Source organism: Danio rerio, chromosome 20, assembly GCF_052040795.2.
Source record: "Danio rerio strain M-AB ecotype USA chromosome 20, GRCz13ab, whole genome shotgun sequence".
NCBI lineage: Eukaryota > Metazoa > Chordata > Actinopteri > Cypriniformes > Danionidae > Danio > Danio rerio.
In genome coordinates this window covers 14,688,139-14,706,169 of record NC_141040.1, presented here as the reverse complement: position 1 = coordinate 14,706,169, position 18,031 = coordinate 14,688,139, and the positions used below count along the sequence as shown (strand labels likewise).

Below are 18,031 nucleotides of genomic sequence, written 5' to 3'. Positions count from 1 at the left end.
TATGCATGCAAGGTCAAAAAACACTTTCATTGTCTTATAATATGCATTTGTTTTACCTACACTGTAAAAAAAATCTGTACAATAAGTCAAATGACTGTATATTTTAAAAGAATTTTTCCATACTACACATACTAAAACCACTACACGTGTTTTTCCATTTATAGACTTACAGGTGCTATCCATAAATAACATTGTTAGGAGCAATTTGTTAGTGAATCAATTTGTTTAGACAGAATTTTTTCTATCTATTACCTAATTATCCTATCGACTCCCATATGATTTGTTCTCTAATTTCTTCCCAAAACACTCCTTAGGCTAATCTGCTGTGATTGGTCTGATGACCCAGTGTGTTGCGTTGACTGGGTTTAGCATGAGACAGAGAGAAATGCTCATCTTGACTATGAAGTAGCACAGAGTATATGAGAGCCCAATACAGGAGTGCAATAAAGCAATGCAGTTAAACACCAGCATATTACTCTACTTTTAACCATAAACCCAAGTAATAACAATGACACACATTCAGTATTAATCCACACAGTGGCAAAAGTTGAACTATTTTGAAAAACGACCGTGCCGCGTGTGTGTAGTAACAGCTGATGTTGAGAAAAACAGTGAGAAAAATGACAGGAACAAACATAGCACTAGGTTGGCTATACTGTGGTGTTGTTGTGAAAATGAACTTTAACCCTTTATTCCCTACAGCCGAATCTCCATCTGTCATTGATTATCATCTTTGTGTCATGATCAAGACTAGTGATTTAAAAGTTCCAATGAGCACAGTGGCCTCCATCATCCGTAAGTGGAAGATGTTTGGATGCTTCCTAGAGCTGGCTGGCCATCTAAGCTGAGTGATCGGGGGAGAAGGGCATTAGTCAGGGAGGTGATCAATAACCCGATGGTCACTCTGTCTGAGCTCTCTGTCTTTGTCTGAGCACTCTGTCTGAGCGTTCTTCTGTGGAGAGAGGAGAACCTTACAGAAGGACAACCATCTGTGCAGCAATCCACCAATCAGGCCTATATGGTAGAGTGGCCAGACGGAAGCCACTCCCTGCCTGGACTTTGACAAAGGCATCTGAAGGACTCTCAGACCATAATAAACTAAATTCTCTGGTCTGATCTGGTCTCTGGTTTTTAGTAGCAGGAACTGTAAGACTAGTCAGGATAGAGGGAAAGATGAATGCAGCAATGTACTGAGATATCCTGAATGGGGCGATGGTTCATCTTCTAGCAGGATAATGACCCAAACACACCGCCAAAATATCAATGGAGTGGCTTTGCAACAACTCTGTAAATGTCTTTAATTGCCTCAGCCAGAGCCTAGACCTAAATCCTATTGAACATCTCAAGAGATATCTGAAAATGGCATAATGTACACCGTCACTTTACATCCAATCTAATAGAGCTTGAAAGGTATTGCAATGAGGAATAGGCAAAAATTCCAAAAGACAGGTGTGCCAAGTTTGTGGTATCTTCTTCAAAAAGACTTAAGGCTGTAGTTGCTGCTAAAGGTGCTTCAACAAAGTACTGAGCAAAGGCTGTGAATACTTATGTACAAGTGATTTTTCAGTTTTTTTTATTTTTAATTAAATTGCAACAATTTCAAAAACTATTTTTTTCACATTGACATTATGGGGTATTGTGTATAGAATTTTAAGGAGATAATTGAATTTATTTAGTTTTGGAATAAGGCTGTAACAAAAAAAAAATGTGGATAAAGTAAAGCGCTATAAATACTTTCTAGTAGCACTGTAAGTTAATTTAATCAATTTATGTTGGAACAAGATTACTTAGGGCTTGTTTTTCATTTAAAACTACTTCTTCTAACTGTTAACTTCTTTCCAGAGAGTAGCATATCATATAAATAATTCAAATGACATTTTAACAGCTATAAAAACAAGTAGAATCACACATAATCTATATTTCTACAGCAATTTCCTAACAGACAAAGTGGACAGAAGTGAAAGGAATCATAGTTTTTTTTTTTTAAAGATCTCTGGATAAATACAGACATCCTGTTAAACTCACTGGGCGGATGCAGGAGGCCGAAGCTCATAGAGGAATTGTTCTTATAGATGGAGCAAGACTGTCTGTCACTGGCTTGAACTCGCACATCTGCACGCACACACCATTCTGCAGAAGGATGCAGCACAACCTTTGTTGGACAGAGGGAAAGACAATCAATCAACAGAGGATAGGGTTACTCAATGATTATAATCAAGTGAATGACGCACATCCTGACAGAAATTACAGTGACAAGGCTGTCATTACCTTCCTGTTAATCAATATTTTCACACATTTACAAGAAAAACATTACACTAACATTAACATTACTAACTTTAAATTAAATGACCTTAACTATAAGATACTTACATTTATTTCATATAAAATTATAGTATTGTGCAACACTATTCAGATATGAGCAAACTAGAAATATGTGATTAATACATTTTTGGGAGCTGTGATACTGTGATACTGTTCATGCCTAGGGCTACATTGTTTTCATACATCTTCTAGAGCCCAGCATTTACATATTTGACAATCTCAAATACATTACTGATAGATTTTAGATCAAGGCCAAAAAAATGAAACCTGACACTACCCGAGCCTGTGCACCTTGTGTCTGGGTGAAATCTGGTTCGACAGATTAATTGTAATTATGAACCCAAACCCGAATATTTTTTAATACGTAGGCTGTTATAACAGACATTCTCAACTACAATTCAGTGTTGTTTGAATAACAAAAATAAGTTTATTTTTTATCTTAATGATTAACGCAACAAGGACAAAGCATGTAAACTTTGTTTATTCAGAATGGATTGTAACAAAAGAGGACTAACATCCTTTCTGTCATGGTAAGCCTGCTTCTTGACATGTGTTTGTCCATCCTGGAAGTCCCCATTTTTACACCTCTTTGACATCACACACGCAACGTGTGTTTTTTTTGGGGTCTATGCTAACCAATACATATTAGAGCTTTCGTATCGTACACAGAAACAGAGCGTTAGTGCTGCGATCATTTTAGCGCTGGGTCTATTTCTACCTCTGCTCAAACTCAATTAAAGTGACAGTGCACTGATGATCAATAACACAATAAATAACAGTAAAAAGTTAGCAATTTTGTCCAATAAATACATCGATAAGATCAACAGATTTTTCTATCAAGATAGATTTTTCTGCTCTATATACGCGCTGCTTCAACTCTGCTTGTGCGTGCAATGTGTGCCAGTGGAGGAGACGTTATTGCAGGACCTAGAGTGTTGGCAATTGTGCAACTTTGTTGACCTACAAATGTGTTGCTTAGGCCGACTTTGGTAAAATGTTCCTATAATATTTTTAATTATGGCATAGCTTTCCACCCAATTTAGGCTGATTTATACTTGTGCGTCAAGCACATGCATATGTTATGGCGCAGCATACACGTGGACGCATAGCCCTCGCTATGGCCGTCGGCGACGCTGACACGCATCTCTCAAAAAATATAACGACACGTCACAACGACGTGTAGCGAAAGCTCTGTGATTGGTGGGCTTGTTAGCACTGACGAGTGTGGGCGGAGGTGAGAGCCGCACGAGCCAGATGCAGTGAGAGTTTACAAGTGTGGAGTCCCATGAAGGAGCTTCGGACGGTTGTTTTGTGTTTACCCCTTTAATTAAAGTTGTAGCATGTCCACCAATTCCAATCTCAAAATGAGCGAGTTTTAGCCACTTGTAAATTAAGGTAGCATTCAAAAAAAGAAAACAGCAGTGAAAAAATTCGACACAAAGGAACATAACTGCCATACATACTGCCAGGTAGCGCTTCAGAAGTGTTATTGCAGAGCAACAGAAACAACATGCAAAAGTATGAATGCACGGCTACGTGCAAGAAGGACCCATGGGTCACGCAGATCACTCGACGCAGAAGTATAAACCAGGCTTTAGGATAATTAAGTAATGACTGAATACAAATGCTTGATCACGGCCAGGCCTGGCCCAGCCCAGTCCGAAGATAGTGACAAGGTCAGCTACTGAGCAAACTGATTGTGCTAGAAAACAATTACAGTTGCCCAAAACCCTGAGCACATGTCCCCAATAAGCCTGTGTTGATACAGGTCAGGTAAATGACAGGTTTGGGAGTATGAGGTGTATGAGTATGTGGGTTAAGAGGGCACAAAGGGGTGGGGTGCGAATTAACAGAAATATTCAGCAGCTGTAAATACCCAGTTACTTGTAAATAAAGATGAAATAACGAAACAAAGCATTATAATTCCTTTATAAATCTTAAAAAAATAAAATAAAAAATTATTATGATTGCAAACTTGTTAAGTGGAATGGAATTTATTTCGGGAATTAACACAAAAGAAATAAAATACAACTCAAATCAAAGTACAAATAAACATAAATAAATAAATAAATAAATAAATAAAGCAGTGTTTAGCCTAGAGATGTATAGTGTTTGTTATTTTAAGTAATAGTACTGAGACAGCCAATATGTAAGCTTTTTTATTTACGTTTTTATTTATTTATTTTTATTAATTTGTTGATTATATTTTACTTTCTCATTTTATGTCTTAATTATTGCACATAAACAATAAGTGAATGATTAAATAGGCCTAAATAACCATTTGTTTAAAATCAATATTAGCAAAACACAAAGAAACTGTCCGATATGTACAAAATTTGTACCAAATTAAATGTAAGTATAGTAGTTTAGGCCACGTAATATTTGTGAAAAAAAAAAAAAAAAAAAAACTCATTTACCATGGTTTACTTTAATTAAAATTTTTTTGTCAGTTTGAGAGCTCAAATGATACATCTACAGAATAATTCTTACACAAGTAACTTTTTAAACAGAAATACACACTTAACATTCAGCCTTTGAAATGTTTAATTAAAAATGTAGTCATGCCACAAATTCCTTGTCCTTGAAGGCAAAGTAACAAACAAACAAACAAACAACACAAAACACAACAGCAAAAAAAGAGAAAAAAAAAGAAGAAAAAAAATTCACATCAGGCCTAAAGCGTGAGCTATCACTGTTGTCTGATTTGTTATGTCATTTCTCAGAATCTTTCAGGTTGCGGCTTGCAGTTGCTGCATGAGTCATGAAAGCTAAAATGTACACACCATTATGTTAAACATACAGTAAATCTTACAGTGAATTTTTTGCATTATTTACAGTCATTTCAATGCAAAAGTTAATGCACTTGCTATAAAAGCCATCCCACACACTCCCCTGACTGTGAATCTTATCGCAGTTTCTAAATTCCAGCTTTAATCTTTCAGAAGGAAAAAATGCTAAATCTTGCATCAGCCCTGCTGAAGGAGCACAAATCAGATATGATTCGATCTCTCATAATGCTGGGTCTGCATCAAATGGAGTGTACTTTGCTTTTGAATGACTTAATTTAGTTTTCACATACATAAAGCAAGTTTGTTGCAATTTGCATAAATAGCCAATTTGTTTCTAGTCAAATAGTTTCAGCAGATGGATTATTGCATATAAGACATGTGTATAAAGCAGCATTTCCATCCAATAAAACAAAGAGAACAAAATCGTCTCTTCCTGATTATCTGGAGTCAAATATCTACAGTAAAGACAAAATTTGCTGTGGTAGAAGGAGCTGTTTCAATATTTTCTTTATTTAATAAATTTCTTGCACCTCAGAAGACAAATGCAGGTGGCATTTGAAGGTGTGAGAAGCGGAGCACAGAAGCTCTTGACAGTTCTGAATGTCATCATTAATAATATAATAACGCTAATACTGAAACGGTTAAGTCATTTTAAAATGACCAAAACAACATTTCAGATGTTTTACAGTGTGCTCAGCCAGCTGGTTTGTCAATTCACCCACATTTTTATCATCACTTATAACAAAATCACATGTGCAAACTGGAATTTGTTCAGTAAAAGTATTACTATTGTAGTTTATGGGTATCTTTTTTTATCGAATAAAAAGTTTATCCTACTCAGTTATGTGCAAGTGTTTTTACACGCATTTTCAAAATTGATGCGCATCTTGTCGTTTCCATCAACCGTTTTTCATCCAAAATGCGCATTAAAATAGGTGGATGGAAACATAGCTAGTTACCCTGCTGGATTTCAAACAGCCTGGATTTGTGCATTGCAATGCCCTAGGTAAACCAAATAGGTATTTTATATATATATATATATATATATATATATATATATATATATATATATATATATATATATATATATATATATATATACACACATAATTTTAAAATGAACACTGGATAAAAACAAAATCGGTTGAACTCTACTTTGAAGCAGTGCCTCCCCTTACTCCTATCATAACAACTCTTGTCACACATACCCACAGGGTAAAATACCTATTGAACATATCTTGATTCATCACAGTAAATATATTTCTAAAGGAGCTGTTGACATGAGATTGACCCAGATTTTGGTAAAAATCCTAAAAATCCAAACATATAATTAAAATAACATGTTATGTGTGATGACACAGTGAGAAAAAGTACTGAACTACTGATAGATAGCTTTAAAATGGCTCTCGTATGGAGAATGTAGTAACATAAATTGCTCGGGTGTGATTTTTTATTTTCTCAGATTTCAACAGAGCCTAAACATCCAAACTTGGTGGGTCTTGACTCTCAACCCGGATATTTATTTCTTTAATTCTACTGAATTCAGGTCCGATGATGGGGCCAATCAAGCGGCTTTATTTTCTTTCTTTGAAACAAATGGAAAGTTTTCTTTAATATATTTGGGATGATGGTCCTCCTTCATCATCTGGTAATGTAGGTGTTGAGACTAAAGTAGCTAATATTCATTTACACTGACATGTAACATGTGGGTCAGGGCTGCTGAGGAACTATTGAGAGATTTCAGCTCCTGTCGGGGTCCATGCCTTTTCACACCTCCATTTTTTCATGTGCTCGATACTTTTCCTCTGTGTCATTTAATTTTTTTACACCTAATTTTATTCATCTTTGGATGTTTGGATCCCTTTGGTTGTTATTGACATCATGTTTTCTGAGAAAAACGTGATGTGTCCAATCGTTTTATTTACTTGCTATCCATTCCAACACTGGGTAAGCAGTCTAACAACACATGCACATGCAAATTCTCGCAACACATGCAAATACACAAGCATGCTGCATTTAGCACAGACCACAATGGAAATGTTGGGGACCCCAAAAATGTGACAAACCCGGCTGCTTCCTGTTTAGCGTCAACAGTGTTGTCGGAGATTTAAGAAGTGTGTTTATTGCTCACACAGTCCAATACATACTAAGTTAAAAGTATACTATACAGCTTAAAGTAACATTTACAACCTCAACTAGGCTAATTATGCAGTTAGAGTAATTAGGCAAGTTATTGTATAACGATGGTTTGTTCTGTAGACAATCGAAAAAATATATAGCTTAAAGGGGCTAATAATTTTGACGTTAAAATGGACTGCCTTTATACTAGCTGAAATAAAACAAATAAGACTTTCTCCAGAAGAATAAATATTTTCAGACATACTTTGAAAAAGTCCTTGCTCTGTTTAACATCATCTGTGAAATATTTAAAAAAAAAAAATTTAAAGGAGGGTGAATAATTCTGATTTCAAATGTATTTCTATATAACACAAGTACAAAATAATTGTTTTCATGAACAATCACTTTGAGTCAATTACAAAAACAAACCGAGAAGTGCACGAGGTGGAGAAAAGAGTTAACGTGCGGGTGCAGTATATCAATGTCTAGTTGTGTGGAGTGTCAGCAAATGTGATGAAGATGCGGAGTGTGTGATTTACTCTGTGGTTGCCACATAATGAATAGCACATGCACCGTGAGGTCAGAAAACATGACAGACAGCCTCTTTTAGCATCACACTCTAACATTGCTAGACATTTACATTTTTAAAAAGAAGCACATTAATTGGATTTGTAGTTAAATCTCTGTAAAATTGTATTTAAATTGTTGTTAAAACTATGTGCAGTTGAAGGCAAAACTGTTAGCACTCCGGTAAACCTTATATTAATTTGTAATATTTCCAAAGTGACATTTAACAGAACAAGGAATTTTTTAATTGTATTTCCTGTAATGTTTTTTCTTATGGACAAAATATTATTTTAGTTTGGACTGTTGTCCAATGAATTGACTGTTTAAGTTAGGCCCTTAAAATGCACTTTAAGTTGAATACTACTAATACTGTGCCCTTGGTTTCTTAAGTAGGACTACAATTTGAAAAAAAAAAACATTTGTAATAAAACATTTGTAATGATGCATTTTCCAGCAGTCTAAAATCTAAATAATTCAACTCTAAATATATAACATATTACTTCCTACAACAGTTGAAATTATAATCAACTGTTTATAATTAGGATAGCAGTAGGATATACAACCCTAAATCAGAAAAAGTTAGGACAGAATACAAAACGCAAACAAAAAAAGTAGTGATTTGCAAATTTACTTTGACTTGTATTTCATTGCAGACAATATGAACACAAACTATTTCATTCGTCATTTCATATACTTAATTTCATTTGTAAATATACATCTCCTCCTGTCATTTAGACCCCCAACACATAAAAAAAAAAAGTTGGGACAGGAGGAATTTAGGGCTGGTAATCAGATCAATTGGTTAAATAATGATGTGATTTAAAACAGCTAATGTCATTGGGGGTTTTAATTTGTATATTTGAACTTCAAAAGTGCTTAATGTAATTAAAAGATTCAAGAAATCTTGAGGAATTTTAGTGCATAAAGGACAAGTGCGCTAACCTAAGCTAAACTACCGTGATCTTTGATCCCTCAGATGGCGCTGCAACAAGAATCATTATTCATTTATAAGCGATTTCATAACATTTGCTACTTCGGCAAACCTTTGTCAAGTACCACAAAATGCAGTTTCATCCAGAAACGCCAGTTAAGACTACTGTCCCACAGGAAGCCCTATGTTAACAGTGTCCAGAAGCGCTGTAAAGTTTTTTTTTGGGAAAAGTCCTGACAGTGGAGAAAGAGGATACAGGTATTTGATTGGTCTGCCTGCAGTCCTGACCTGTCTCCATAAGAGAATGTGTGTTGTATTTTGAAGCACAAAATGTGACAACAAAGACTTGCAGGAAGAATGGGACAAAATTACACCTAAAACACTTCATCACTTAGTGACTTCAGTCCCTAGGCATGTTTTAAATGTTGCGAAAATAAATGGAAGCATTACAAAGTGGTAAATGCTTTACTGTTTTTATTTTGAAAGAAAAAAATAATAATCACGAGAAACACATTAAATTATGATTGTTGTATTGGCAGCAATAAAATACAAGTCAAAGTAAATTTAGATATCACTTCTTGCGTTTGATGTTTTTACTTGGGAAATGGGTGCAGCTTATTGAAATCCCTCTGAAAGTCTTCAGATAAGTATCACAGGAAAATATCCATTGAGAACCCCTGCTGTGCAGCATAGAAAGGGCTTAAAATGAGGTATTGTTTGAGCTAAACAAAACAATAAACTCCGCTTTAAACACCCCGTGATATCAAAATTATCCATATCTGTACACACCGAGAATATTCTCATGCTAGCATACTCCAAAATTAAATAATAGCAGGTATACCTGCAGATTAGATTTCCATTTGCATTGATTTTAATACATGACTAATGTTGTTCTCATAGGTGTCGACTACTAAAGTGCTCTCCAAAAATAAACTCAAACTCCCTTTTAATTATAAAATACCACCTCTGACTAATGATAGCAAACAGCATTATGTTCAAGTATCACCACATCTGATTCAAAAATTTAAAAGTTAAAAATTTTTCAGACACCTTTTGATGTATTTGCATAGTGGTTGCAGGACACTATAGTTTATTTATAGCAAAATAAAGTCAACTTTGACATTATATTAAAAATATATATTCATCCAGTGGACTAAAAGCTACCAGAAGTGAAGAATCTGAAAAGTTCCGCTTTGATGAATTCTGTTTTAGAGCAAAGACACAGGTTGACATTGAGGAGAAAAGCGAACAAATATTGATAATAATATTATAAATATTGATTTGTAAGTGATAATGTTGTTAATAAATGTTAATATGTAAATATTTTTATACTAACAGTTGTTTCAATTATTTTTGGTTGACTGCAATTATAAGTGTTATTCTAGAATATTGAAAAATATTTTTGAATAATAACAAAACCTTAACTTAAATATTGTGTATTTAGAGTATTTAGAGACAATTAGTTTTGAAATTATTAACTTATAGACTATACCACTATACCTATTTCTGACCGTCTCTGTCTCCAGAATCTTACATTCAGCTTATATTATGATGAAATAATTAGGTACAATTTTCATATTTTTTGTGTTTACTAAGTTAAATAAACATTGAGATGAAACATCTATTTTCTGTATTATTTGCAATTTTAGTAACAAAAACAATAATTTTGTGTCTTATTTACAATCTTGTCAACTGTTACAGGTCGTAAAAAGCACTGATAAAAAAAAGCGGGAAATGCTACACTACCTGACAAAAGTCTTGTTGCCAAAGCAAGTTTTAGGAATAAGAAATAATAACTTGACGTCTAGTTGATTATTTGGTATCAAAAGTGGCTTATATGAAAGGTAACGGCCTCTAGATTATGCTTAATTATTAATTAAGCTTTGATTTTCAATTATCTAATTAGGAAAGTAAGGTCTGACTTTCCTTAGACAAATGTCTTGTCACTTAACAGAAATAATGTACAGTATAGAATATAAAGTCATGGTGCAGTGGAAAAAGAATGAATATTGTGACTCCCATGAGCTTGGAAGACTGCATCAATACATCTCTGCAATGAATCAAATAACCTATTAATAAAGTCACCTGGAATGGCAAAGAAAGTGTTCTTGTTCAACATTCTTTGGATTCATCTTCAATGCCTCCTCCTTCATTTTACTCAAGACATGCTCAATAATTTTCATGTCTGTTGACTGGGCTGACCAATTCTGGAGCACCTTGACCATTTTTGCTTACAGGAACTTTGATGTGGAGGCTGAAGTATAAGAATAAGTGCTATCTTGGTGATACATTTTCCTCTCTCATGGTTTGTAATGTAATGACCAGCACACATGTCTTGATACCTCAGGCTGTTGATGTTGCCATCCACTTTGCAGATCTCTCACACACCGCCATACTGAATGTAAACCCAAACCATGATTTTTCCTTCACCAAACTTGACTGATTTCTATGAAAATCCATGTGGGTTCCAATAGGTCTTCTGCAGTATTTGTGATAATTAAGATGCAGTTCAACAGATGATTCATCAGAAAAATCTGTCTTCTTCTACCTATTTTTTGCTCTTAGAACTGGGATCGCCAACAAGACTTTTGTTGGGTAGTGTCGAAGGCAATAAGGCATGTCATTATTCTTCGCTCATTATTAAATGTTTGAAATACTCCAATATTATACTAACAGGTTAACATTGTAACTATGATATTTCAGTTAATTTCTCGTTCACTTTTTAATAAAAATAATACGATGAAAATACATAGAATTGTGTTTTAGACGTGCCATGTGGTATCATGTCATGTAGTATCTGGTTTGAAAACTAGCATCTTGAGCTAAAGCACAAAATAGCAAAAAAAGCTGATTCGGTTAGTGGTTTAAACATTATGTTACACAACAACATACACTGTACCCTTCCATCTAAGAACTTGTCCTTTTTAATCCCATTTTCAAAAAAGTTGCGAATAAACTAGTGAATTATTATGTGAGAAATGTGTAAAGTGTCTGAGGAGTTTTTGAGAGTTTGACTGCATGTGACGATTAGATAATCTTACCGTTGTGTTCAGTGAGTAAGAAACCCACAGGGGCATCAGGATGTCTCGGCTGTATCCGCTGATGTAGGAGCTGTGGTGGAGAATACAGTAATCAGACTGATCCTGGAGAACCCGCGGGATCCCAAACGGCAGATGAACAGGCTTCACATTAGAGTCTATAGAAGGATTCAAACAGAAAAGGTTTTATTATACAATGTTTGCACTGAAGATGATTTGTGTGGATATGTACTATTCGTGAAAAATATACTGACCTGAATTTGAGTTGATGAGACGCTGGTTCAGACGGTTCACCTGAGAGGGGAAAAAATAAATAAATAAATAAATAAGTAAATTTATATATATATATATATATATATATATATATATATATATATATATATATATATATATATATAAATCAAACAATTTCTTCCCCCTGGATTTACGATTTATATCTTTTAATTAAAATAAGAGTAAAGTGTAATTTTGGATTCATACTGTAAACAGAATATCTTCCTAGAATATATTCCAAATTGAAAATTAAAATGTCACCAAATAAATGCTTTTATTAATTTTTTGACATATATGATTCTATTTCACAAGATTTAAGAAAAAAAAAATCGCCACCTTGGAATTATAAGGTTTTATCTGAAATTTTTGTCAAAATTCAGTAATTGACATATTCTTATTAAATGACAACTTATTTACATTTTTACATTTTAAGACTTTTTATAAAAAAATAAAAATAAAAAATAAAAATGTTACACACATACTGGAATGCAAGAACTTTGAAACTGATTCAGAAAGCAGATTGAACCTTATAATTCCAAAGTGACAAAATATTCAGTGAAATAACCTGGTTTTTCAATCACAAAAAAAAAAAAAAGAAAAGATTTGTTATTCTAAACTTTTGTTCCTTTCTGGGGAAAAAACTAGAAATATTTTTATTTAGTAGATTTGTTTTTATAATTTGGCAGAACATACATTGAATGCAGGTAAAAAAAAAAGTCTGCTTTGTTTTTTTTTGTTGTTTTTTTTAATAATTTTGAACAAAATTAAAACATAAGTGTAAAATAATGTTTTGACATTTAGAAAAGCAATAAAAGTATAATTTTTTGTCACGATCTAGCCAGAGAGGCCAGTGGGCAAATTTGGCCAGGATGCCAGGGTTAAACCCCTCTTTTTCGTAGCATCTTGGGATTTTTAGGGTGCTTTCACACTTGGAGCGACTCTGGTTTTATGAAGTAAAATGTACATAAAGTATTCAGTATATAAAGAAAGGTGTGACCATTTTAAATCTTTTAAACATTAACAAACAAATAGGTAAACCCAATAAACCTCACAGCAATAAGGTCACTGGTTCGAGTGCCGGCTGGGCCAGTTAAGTCCGTGTTCGCGAGGAATTCTTCCAGGTGCTCTGTTTTCCCCCAGTCCAAAGACGTGCGCTATAATTGAATTGAATAAACTAAACTGGCAGAAGTGTATAAATGAATGTATAGGTGTTTTCCAGTACTGACTTTAAGCTGGAAGGTAATCCGCTGTGTAAAACACATGCTGGAATAGTTCATTCCACTGTGGCAACTCCTCATAAATAAGGGACTAAGCCAGAGAAAAAAGAATGAATGAATAATAAATAATACAGATATACATTTGACCGCCCCTATATTGGTTCATACTATATCTAATGCATAATCGCGCCAATCACATCCAACAGTCTGAAACTAGTAGATCAGCACTGACAGACAACGTTAGTGCTTACACAAGACACTTTTCTTGTAAAATAAGTGTTTGTATCTACACAGACTTAAAGTAAAGTACAATTAGACAATTACTTTGTATAGTTTGAGCTACAGTAACCTCTGAAATAACTAATCGGATGTTACTGTTGATCGGAATACACTAATTATCCCTCTAAACACACAAAAAAACTTAACCTAGTTTAATTATATATTAAAAGTAATTTAAATAAATACATAAAATTGATTAACTAAAGCATGCATTACACAAAATAATATTACAGAAAAGAAAAAGACTTCACCTCCTTATTGTCAATGTATAATTTACACCTTGGTTAATTTGCATTTTGTAGAAGTTCTGTGATCCTTAAATAGAGTATTTCACTATTTAATCAAATGACTCTTATTCAAAATATGACTTTTTCAAAACTTTTTTTGTACACAACCTATTTTTAAACAATGTTGTTTCTACTAAATCATGGGAAATGGTTGCGCACGAGTGGCTTGACTAACTTCCCTTAGAAAAACTGGAAAGCTATGTGATTGTGTCATACCACAGGAAAAATAAAGAAATCCAGACAACACCACAAAACCAGAAATGAATGTGTGTTGTAGATCAGCACAGAGAAACAAAAACAACACACATAACTCTAAATCCTGAGCGCTACAACACGAAAACTGTGACTGCAACAACCTCGACCATGACAACCTAAAACTAGAAAAAGATGTTTAAATGCAAATGCTAAGATGCTAAGTGCACCACTTGTTGTTTTTAAAGAATTGTAACATGGAAAATATAATTGGTTTTCCAATTCCATGCTTTTCATACAGTTTTGGTGGCAGGACAACTGAATTTAATTTGAACAGTGACATGCTTCACCATGTTTTAGGTTTAAAATCCTTTAGTGAGAAACACAAAACAAGCAAACTCCTCAAGAGTAAGGAGGAAACCTTGGGTGGAACCGAAAGGAAACTCAGGGTGTTTTTAAGATTGAGTCATCTAATAACAGCTAGATCAAAGACACAATTACAGCATAAAACAAGGCAGATGCTCAACTGTTCATATGTTTAGCCCCCAGAAAAGTGTGCTTAGAAGATCACATAAGCTCAAGGATTAAATCTCTAAATAATATCAATACATCATGACATAAATAAGGAACTAGGGAAACTTAGGGTCAGTGCCACTTCTGGCAATTACAAATTACAAAAGATTTTTATAATTCTAATGTAAAAAATCATATACTTGATGGGAGTATCTGAGGGACAATAAAAGGTTCAGTCGATTCTACCATAAAGATACCATGTGTGACACAAAAATGAAGCTTATGCGATTAAAATAACTGTTTAATTTAGTGCACTTATTGTGTACTTAAAGTAATGCAAACCTGTAAGTAAATATAAAATTTCAGTAAATACATATGAAACTACACTTTTGACCTTACAAAAATAATGAACTAACACTGTAACCAACCCATAAACCCAGCCCGGGCTCATTGGAAATATACCCCTCAGACTACATTTTTGTAAAACGTAAAATTTATTGCTCTGGGCACGTTTCATCGAATGCTTCAGATTTCAAATCTACTAGAGGGGACTGTCTACATATTGGTTAGCTCATTATGACTTTGTATAGTGTTGTACAGCACTTGATACGGTGTGCTCGGGTTCAAGTTGGGCAACAAACCCTGTCTTCTTGTGAAAGTTTATCTAAAACAAAACAAACAATACCCTGAGTAACGTCATATACTGTATGTTATACATTGTAGAAAAAACATTAGTGAAATATGTTACTCAGGGTATGTTTTGTTTTACATTTCAGATACAAGTTCACAAGGTGGGGTTTGTCCCAAGTCAAACGTGAGTGCTTCGTATCAAGTACAACCCTGTGCAAAGTAAACTACCAATTACAATTGTATTCGATTACAAATCATAGACATTATTAAGTTGTTTTGTGCCTTTCAATTGGTGTTATGCAAATAACTGCACAAAAATAATCGTCAATGTTAAGTCCCTGTAAATTTTTACTTGTTTGAAAAGGAACAAACATTGTTGCCATCATACTGCATTGTATACCGTAAAAGTGCAGTAAAATATATGTTGAGTAAGTTAGTTTTTATGGTTTTACAATAATTGAGACAGAAGCACATATTTCCAATGATCCGGTATTGGATAAACCTACCTATACCACAAAGACTAACCTGTCCTGAACATTCTAAATAATTAATTAATAATTCCTTACATTTATAAAGCCCTGTTCTGAACAATCAAAGTGCTTTACACATTTTTGGGGGGAATCTCCCCATTCATCACCAGAGTGCAGCATCCACCTGGATGACACGGCGGCAGCCATATTGTGCCAGACCACACACCGCACACCAGCTCATTGCTGGAGAGGAGATAAAGTGATGAAGCCAATTATAATACGGGGATGGTTAGGAGGTCATGAAGTAGAGATGCCAGTGGGCAAATTTGGACAGGATAAGGTTAAACTACACTTTTTCATCCTGGGATTTTAACAACCGCAGAGAGTCAGGACCTTGGTTTGGTCTTATCTGAAAGACGACGCTCACTGAGCAATTTAGAGTTCCATCAATATACTGGGGCATTAGGAACCACACAGACCGCAGGTTGAGCACCCCCCACTGGTCTTACTAACACCACTTCAATCATCAAGCATAAAACCTTAACACACTAAAAAACTTGTCCCTAACTATTATCAACCCTTAAACCACAACATCCCATTACCACCTTACTGAACCATAATAGACCCTTCAGCCAACCCATAACATTTAGCTAGTTAGTCCCTTAGCTAGTCCATAACTTTAACCAACACTAAAATCTAAGCACAGAGGCTGAAAAACACAGTGCCATGTTTACAGAAACTCCACCTATGGCACATTGGATGCACACATTCTACACAAGGATAATGTTATTAATTAGAAAACTGCATATGGGACTCTGTGGTGCTTCAGGAATTTGAAAAGCATCCAGAGTCTTGGCTGAATCTATGAATCTAACACTAACTACCCAATCATCCCAAGACCCCCATGCACAGAACAGCATAAGCTCTCTTTCATGTTTTTTAAAAACATGATTAAATGTCCTATGCTGCAACAACGTTTTTTATGTGTTTAAGGGGTTAAGGATTTTCAGGGCTATATTGAACGTTCTGGGCTAATGTGCTATTTTCTAGCAGTTATAGCTAAACGGTTAGAGTTTGTTAGGTTGCAGGATCGAATCCCAGTGTCAGCAATAATTGAAGATGAGGGATCTTCATTACTCAGCTGAGCTGCACCAGAGCAAGGCACCTAACCTCTAACTGCTTACTAAGCACTGGAAGCAATAGCTGCCCACTGCTCTGGTTGTGTGATCACTGTGTATTTGTGTACGCATGTGTTTGTCTCATTTCTCACTCATATCTGTGCATTTGAATGGATCAAAACCAGAGGCCCAATTAATAAGTAATTAGTAATTAATTAGTAATCATACTTGACAATACTCATTTCATATCTCTTCATTTAGAGTGGATTAAATTATTGGTGGAGACATTTTAATAATCGTTGGATATTGTTGTGGACATGTCATCTCCTTCCATGCTAACTCTATGCCTTGTGTCAATGGTCCGTGTGTCCCTGTTAGCATCCAAGTAATTTGATTTAGTGTTATAGCTTGTATAGTTTGATGGGATACAAGAATTTGAGGTCAACAGTATAGAAATGAAATGCATTATGTACTGTGCTACAATAAGTATGAACAATCATAAGAGATTGTGGTTTAGCATTGCTTCATGTAAAAACAGATGTGGATGAACATAATGAATGCGTGATGGAGGTGTTTGACTCTGACCTCGGCCTCGGTGAGGGAGTCACAGGTGCACCCACGAGGGTCTCTCAAGCTGCTGCTGACAGCACTGCATGTAGATGGAGCCGAACGCTCTGCTGGAAACACCGGCTGATATCGCGGCTTTTTCAGTATGTGGTTCAAACTGCCATGGGTGCCATTATTGGCAGCAGGAGAAATCCCCAGCAAATCTAAAGAGAGATAAACACAATTACTTTGATTTCATTTAGCAGAGTTTTGGCCCTCAAAGATTCTTTAGATAATCATTCTTGTCATTTGCAAACAAAGTATGAACAGTTTTTTGAATTTCCAAGGGACAGAATCATCCATATCTGTGAATACAAATCAAGATACACGCGTACAGTAAGTGACGGAAAAAAACTGTTTTAACTTGGGTAGGGTAGAAAAATAACAAATAGCCCAGAGAACTGGTGGAAGGAACACGGGAATGACAAGGCTCCAGGTAAGTAAAGGTATGGTAGACAAGAAGACACCTGAGTGCTAACAAAATTCTATTCCTTTAGAGGGCTGATGAGGTGACTTGAAGGATTGAAAACAGGTGACCAAACATCAGGGTCCAGAAGATTAACTTTCGTAAAGAATAGTACAGGGCAAGGGTTCTCAACTACATTCCTGGTGCCCATCTGGACTGCACATTTTGCATGTCTACTTTGTCTTACACAACCATTTTCATCCCTGCTAATGAAC

General features: G+C 34.9%; 2 protein-coding genes across 4 annotated transcripts in view; one reads left to right on the top strand and one right to left on the bottom strand.

The window, feature by feature from the left end:
- The window catches only part of LOC137488715 (uncharacterized), a 731,364-nt gene that overhangs the window by 431,725 nt on the left and 281,608 nt on the right, over window positions 1–18,031 (top strand). The window lies entirely within an intron of this gene.
- enpp1 (ectonucleotide pyrophosphatase/phosphodiesterase 1) overlaps window positions 1–18,031 on the bottom strand; it is a 117,831-nt gene that overhangs the window by 17,651 nt on the left and 82,149 nt on the right. For 2 of the 3 annotated variants that reach the window (NM_001030168.2, XM_087297371.1), the window contains 4 exons: window positions 17,330–17,514; window positions 12,020–12,059; window positions 11,769–11,923; window positions 2,026–2,152 (listed from right to left, as the gene is read on the bottom strand). In NM_001030168.2, coding sequence (NP_001025339.2) covers window positions 2,026–2,152; window positions 11,769–11,923; window positions 12,020–12,059; window positions 17,330–17,514 — 507 coding nt within the window. Of the gene's footprint in view, window positions 1–2,025; window positions 2,153–11,768; window positions 11,924–12,019; window positions 12,060–12,759; window positions 15,230–15,274; window positions 17,515–18,031 lie in introns of those variants that run through there. The other variant, XR_015517794.1, reaches the window with a different exon arrangement.